The sequence below is a fragment of the Stegastes partitus genome, unplaced genomic scaffold, assembly GCF_000690725.1.
Source record: "Stegastes partitus isolate 25-593 unplaced genomic scaffold, Stegastes_partitus-1.0.2 Scaffold2501, whole genome shotgun sequence".
In the NCBI taxonomy this organism is placed as follows: Eukaryota; Metazoa; Chordata; class Actinopteri; family Pomacentridae; genus Stegastes; species Stegastes partitus.
This window is the reverse complement of record NW_007580232.1, coordinates 1,821-8,570: the sequence shown is the minus strand read 5'-3', so window position 1 is coordinate 8,570 and position 6,750 is coordinate 1,821. Positions and strand designations below refer to the sequence as shown.

General features: G+C 38.6%; 1 protein-coding gene across 1 annotated transcript in view; it reads left to right on the top strand.

The window, feature by feature from the left end:
• LOC103375205 (cytochrome P450 2J2-like) overlaps positions 1-5,436 on the top strand; it is an 11,253-nt gene extending 5,817 nt beyond the window's left edge. The window contains exons 4-9 of the mRNA XM_008305419.1: positions 48-208; positions 2,292-2,468; positions 2,563-2,701; positions 2,890-3,077; positions 4,615-4,756; positions 5,227-5,436. Coding sequence (XP_008303641.1) covers positions 48-208; positions 2,292-2,468; positions 2,563-2,701; positions 2,890-3,077; positions 4,615-4,756; positions 5,227-5,402 — 983 coding nt within the window. The 3' untranslated portion in view covers positions 5,403-5,436. The remainder of the gene's footprint in view (positions 1-47; positions 209-2,291; positions 2,469-2,562; positions 2,702-2,889; positions 3,078-4,614; positions 4,757-5,226) is intronic.
• Positions 5,437-6,750: the final 1,314 nt, after the last annotated feature.

Here is a 6,750-nt window from a genome sequence, read left to right as displayed (position 1 = left end):
CACATCTAAGATTGTGTGTTTTACCTACCTTCTCCTTTGTTTTGCAGGAAAGCCCTTTAATGTCCAGTCACTGATTAACAATGCTGTGTCCAATATCATCTGCTGTTTGGTGTTTGGACATCGATTTGAGTACACCGACAAGCAGTTCCAGTTTATTCTTCAGACCTTCAATGAGATGGTGTATTTGGAGGGAGGTATGTGGGGACAGGTGAGTCTCTTTAGTAAACAGACCATACCATCCTCTAACTGTAACTGTGAGTTTGAATCAGGATTTTTCCGAATCACATAAGTAAAAAGAATATTTTTAAAACAATATTGTAAAAGGATCTGCTTGAATCTCCACCTTGTTGCCATGGAGAGATTTGTGTGTCCCAGTCATCCTGGGAGCTTGGTTATCATAAGCTCCTGGTTGGGTCTCTCATGGCAAATTGGCCCCAGACAAAGAGTGATTCACAACTGACCCTTACTATTTCTGCTGATGCCTGTATAGCTCTTATCAGACTATGATATCATAGGGGGCATCATACCTTTGCCTCCGATGATGTTGCCTCATGACAGGGAAGACTTAGGCTCTGTCTATACACAGACAAAGCCATGGTAAGAACCTCAAAATGGCCATCAAAGACTACACAAATGACCAACGCTAATCAAAATGACTTCAAACTCACCATTTCTTGGGTTCCAAGTAATATAAATATTAAACATGTACAAATATTATCAACAAATATGCTTAAGGTTTCAAAGGTAAAAGCTGTCTTTATATGTTAAACTGGCGCCAGCGATTCGTAAATATATTACATTATATTAATTTCTAAGCAGCATGATACTGTATTCATTCCCCTATGAAGTTTCCTGCTTTTATTCTTTCTCAACATTGAATCACAGTCAATTTAATTTGCTTTATTGGGAGGAATTCACAAAAAAGACTTACATATCAAAGTGATCGTCAGTTTCTTGAAAGTAAAGTCAGTTAATTAAAAATAGAATGTAAAATAAACAACTACATAAGTATGTTCCTTCTTTAAAGTAACTCACCTAATTTAACAGAGACGCAGTCAGTTGGTGAAGTGGAGATCATCTGAGTGCAGTGAATGTTTCTCAGTGATTGTAGTGTAAAGACACCTGTATCTGGAGGGTCCAGGCACTGGTGAATCAGCAGTCCTGGATATAAAGACAAAAGAACACTTCAGGCAACTCTGTGAAAATGTTACAGAAAAGCACAAGTCCAGGAATTGGTACAAACAACTTTCCAAGTCACTGAATATCCCTAGAGTACAGTTAAATTGTCTGATGGTCTGATGAGATCAAAATTGAGCCTTCTGGCCATCACACTCGACGCTATGTTTGGTGGACACTAAACACTGCACATTATCACAAACACACTGTGAAGCATGGTGGTGGCAGCATCATGATATGGGATGCTTCTCAGCAGCAGCGGGCCCTGGGACGCTTGTAAAGGTGGAGGGTAAAATGAATGCAGCAAAGTATGAAGAAATGTTGAAGGACTACTTAGTGCAATCTGCAAGAGAACTGTAACTTGAGAGCTGATTTGTTTCCAGCAAGACAATGACCTGAAGCATATGGGAATGGTATAAAGAAAACAAGGTTCTTGTCAAAAAAAGAGAAATCTGACCATGATTCAGTGCTAAAAAGCAATAAAAGGGAAAAAAAAACAACTTCTGAATGTGTATACATCTCTAGTGTTTATGATATTGCGAATACTTTTATTTATTTATTTTTAGAATTTGTGATATTGTGTAGTCCAGTAGTTTCCCAACCTGAGGATCAGGCGCCTCCTAATGGCCACATGTTGAATTGCAGTGGCTGTCAGATGATTCAAGATTCAAAGCTCTGATATGCCACTTCTGTGTTCTTTTTGTGAAATACTGTATGAATTTACTTCATTTTACATTGCATTGCATTTCATAGGATGTTGACAGCACCTGTCATTTAAATGTAGTGATGTACTAAATACTTTAGTCTGAAATATGTTGGAGTAGAAGTATTAAGTATAATTGACTTATGTAATTCAAATTCAATTAAGTGCAAATACCCCGTTTTTGCCTTTAAGTACCGTACTTGATTAAATGTACTTTCATCGTGTGCTGATATTTTCAAATGAACATCAAAATCCATCCGCTCTTAAAATGGTAAATGGACATGCAGTAACATGGGTCTCTATTTGAAAGCTAATGTTAACACAGTACATCATCATTCACTGAAACATTACCAAGAAAGAAATGTCATTACTGCCTGTTAGATGATTTGATAACTGTCCTCCTGCTCTGTAGATTTACAACACAGCACCCTGGCTGATGAAGCGGCTGCCTGGACCTCATCAGAGGATATTCACTCTGGCACAAAGCCTAATTGACTTCATAGAAGTCAAGATCAAAGAACACAAGGAAAACCTCGACCCCTCATCACCAAGAGACTACATCGACTCCTTCCTCATAGAAATGGGAGAGGTGAGGGTTTCATTGTGTTTGTTTTGTTTTGTTTTTTCTTTTTGCTGCACTAATGTCAACTGATTCCTGCTTCTGTCTCTTGTGTCACTGATAGAAGGAGGACAAAGATGCTGGTTTTGATCTCAAGAATTTGTGTTTTTGCACCATGGACCTGTTTGGTGCTGGAACTGAAACTACTGCCACTACTTTATGCTGGGGGCTGCTGTACATGATCTACTACCCTGACATACAGAGTGAGTGTACGAGTAATATCTGCCATGGTTGCATCTTTTGTAAGCATCCTGCTATGACTTGATATTGCCAGAGGTGTCTCACAGGTCAGTCCTGTGTTGGGGGAGAAGGTGTGAGATGTGTAATTTCCCCTGTCAGTCATCTTCTCAGCACACAGACTGACATTGTTTCCTGCTTTCACTTTGTGCAGAGAAAGTCCAGGCTGAGATAGATGCTGTGATTGGTTCATCCAGACAGCCCTCCATGACTGACAGAGAAAACATGCCCTACACTGATGCAGTCATCCATGAAACACAGAGAATGGGCAACATCCTCCCGCTCAATTTGCTACACATGGCAAACAAGGACACCACTTTGAGTAACTACACAATCCCAAAGGTACACAATCTATATGTTAAGTGTGACTGTTTTGGGATTTTTAGAAAGTTCGTCTTTCTGCCAGTACAGCTTTTAAGTGAAATATTTTTGGTCCATTGATTCAAAACCATCCTTTTATCCAACAGGTGTAGTGCTTGTTGTCAGTGGTTAAACTCTAATGTATTTGATATGTGGCAACATTCATGTGTCTGATCTTTGATCTATGACAGCATTTAATAATCTTGTCTAGAGGCCTATCTAAGATCTATGACAACAATTATAATATAGGCTTGCCAAGGATCTTGTATTTGATCTGTCACAACTTTGTAGAATCTTGTCTTTTCAAAAACATATTAATTCTTGTCTACATTCTAGAGATTTTTGTCTTGAATCTGGCTTTTTATCTGCATAAGCACTCTAGATTCTTGTCCCAAAGCTTGCATTTGATTTAACAAAACATCCAAGAATCTTCTGTGAAAACAATGTGACAACATTCTAGAATATTGTCTAGAGGCTCACATTTGATGTGGGACAACATTCTGGAATCTTGCCAGGAATGTAGCCTGTGATCCGCCTCAACTTTGTAGAATCTTGTCTTTTTTCTGTGTCAAAATTCTACAATCTTGTCTAGGATTTTACTTTTGATAGATGACAGCATTCTAGAACCACATCCAGAACATTGCATTTGATCTCTGACGACATTCTAGAATCTTGCCTGGTGATTTGTCTCAACTCTGTACAATGTAGCCTTTTGTCTGCAACAACATTCTAGAATGCTGTCTAGGATTTTGCTTTTGATACATGACGGCATTGTTGAACCTCGTCCAGAACCTTGCGTTTGATCTCTGACAACATTCAGAATTCTTGCGGTTGATGTATGACAACTTGTTTGATTCCTACCTAGAATCTTGAATCTCACCTTTGACAACCTTTGTGAATCTTTCCTAGAATTCTGCCCCTGATTCGTGACAACATTGTCAAATCCTGCATTTCATCTATGACAACTTTCTAGAATCGAGCCTTTGATAATGTTGCCTGTAGCAGCAGGGGCAGTTTGAACTCCACATGCACTGAATGTTGTTCAAAGCGTTGCAGAAAAACAGGTTTTAGCCCAACAATGAGCACTGTTCATCCAAACAACTTCAAGTCAACTTCCTCGGGTGCTCAGCAATACACTTATCAAGTATCAAGTAGATTGATAGCAGAAAAACAGACAGACACGCAGACAGAGTTTCCCTTATTTATCAGTGAGACTGAAAAAAATCGACAATGGTTTTCTGACCAATCCCTTTCAGCTATGTGCTGATAACTGAAACTACACCCAACAACTGTAAGAAATGTATTTGGAATGCTATTTAATTTTAGAAAATATTGAGAATCCATGTAGAAAACAAGCTCGTTTACACCTACTGTATAGGTTAAAACATACAAAACAGCCATTGCACTTTGACGATAAAAATAAAAATGGATCAGAATATATACGTTTTTCTTTTTTGTGTACAAAACTACAACAAGAACTATAGAGACATGTGTTTAATTAAGTCTTTTATGTTTTCAGGGCACCATGATCCTGCCTACACTGAACTCAGTCCTTCATGATGAGTCGATGTGGGAAACTCCACACTCCTTCAACCCTCAGCACTTTCTGGACCAGGATGGTAAATTTAGGAAAAGGGAGGCCTTCCTTCCCTTTTCTGCAGGTGAGTCAGCACTTTTGATCCTGTTGCATGCTGCCTTAGTCAATGGCATTAAAGAGATAAAATGATTTTTAAAAAATATACTACACCTCATCGCTTCTCTCTCTGAGCAACCCTTCACGTGACTTACATAATGTGGTTAGTAATTTGGGAGGAGGTCAGTGTCCCTGTTGTGTCCTTACTTAGTTCCAGAGCTGCAGCAATAATCAGTTTTAAAAGTGAATATATATATTGGGCGCTGCTATAGCTCACCTGGTTGAGCTGGCGTCCCATGTGCAGGGCTACAGTCCCAATGTGGAGGTCATGAGTTTGAATCCCACTCATGACCCTTTCCCACATGTCCTCCACCTACTTTCCTGTCTCTCTCTCACTAACACTATCCAACAAAGGCTAAAAAAATAACTTAAAAAAAAAAAAGTGAATATGTATAAATTGTGGCAAAGAGACTCACCTGCTGTGTTGTGTATTTTCAGGTAAGCGGGTGTGTCTTGGTGAACCTCTGGCCAAGATGGAGTTGTTCCTCTTTTTCACCGCCCTTCTTCAGAGGTTTTCATTCTCGCCACCTGCTGGAGAGCAGCCCAGTCTGGAGTTCAAGCTGGGAGGCACTCGCGCGCCTCAACCTTATCGCCTCTGTGCCACACCAAGATAAACCACTAACTACCCCACTGAAGCACCTTGTACAACTACATTTATCTCGTAATGCATCAAGAATATCTGCTATATTATTCCTATTCTGTCGTGCGAGTAATTTGGAAGATTTTTTTCTCAATCGGTGGGCCTTTTGATTATTTACTACATTTACTATATTTATCTTATAAATTATCAGGAACTGCTGTCATATTATTCTTTTTCTATTGTGTGAGTAAAATAGAATTTTGAATTATTTTTCTCAGTCAGTGGGCCTTTTCATTACTGTTTTGGTTGGATTGTTAATACATGACATAAGTGATTTGCTGCATTCAGAAATTAAATAAAATCCTCAAATGTTAGTTTTTAACAGAACTCAATGGGAACCTACATGGCCTTCCACAGCTGGGAAAACAAACTCAGTTGTAAGCTTATAGGTTGTAATTTATTTACATCCTAATCATCTATTCATAATCTAATACCTGTATGTTTACTCATTTTCAGAGAAACTAAACACAAATGTAGTTTGAGGGAACAACTGACCATTGTTTCCAGCTGTATATGTGTTACATCCCGACTGTTATCAGCAGTTTAATTTGGTCATGTGAAGTTTGTGACAGAAAATGTCTATTAATAATTGTGACTGTAAATGGCAATAATTGGTCAATCTGAAAATCAGGCAAACCTCAAGCGTTTTATCTTCACATGAACATGCATCCAACTTTACATACCGTTATACGTTTTATCAGCCGTGCATTTTCCTCCTCGGCTAACGTCTTAGATTTAAGACGTTAGCTGCTTTAACAAGAGTTAAAATGTTCTGGGATTTCGCTGTTATCTGAAGATTAAGCCAAACAGAGTGTAATATTCTTCCTGTTGATTTTCTCTGGGGAGTGTACCTTTTTGCTATTGTGGTAGCTTAAAACGCGATCGCTCAAGCTCACTGTGATAGCTGCGATTGTGCAAGTAAGGAAGAAAACAATCGGAGAAATGTGTTGTTTTGCAACTAACCGAGATAACGTAGTACTGTAAAGCCGAACAAAAGTGTGTGATTTAATGAGATTGTTTATTTCATTGTTAGCAGTAACTGTATGAGTAATGTATGATTTCTAACTAGGGTCATATGTTTTATTTATGGGCTTACAATTTAGAAGTGAAAGAGACAAAGATTAGAAGATAACTGCAAGGTTATTAATGTCCATATGTAACAGTATGCAGATTTGCTCTGCATACTGTTACATATGGACATTAATTAAAGTCAATGCAGTGATTAGCACTGCTGCCTCGCAGTAAGAAGGTCACCGGGTGCTCCGGCTTCCTCCCACAAGGTCCAAAAACATGTTGAGGTTAATTGGTGATTCTAAATTGTC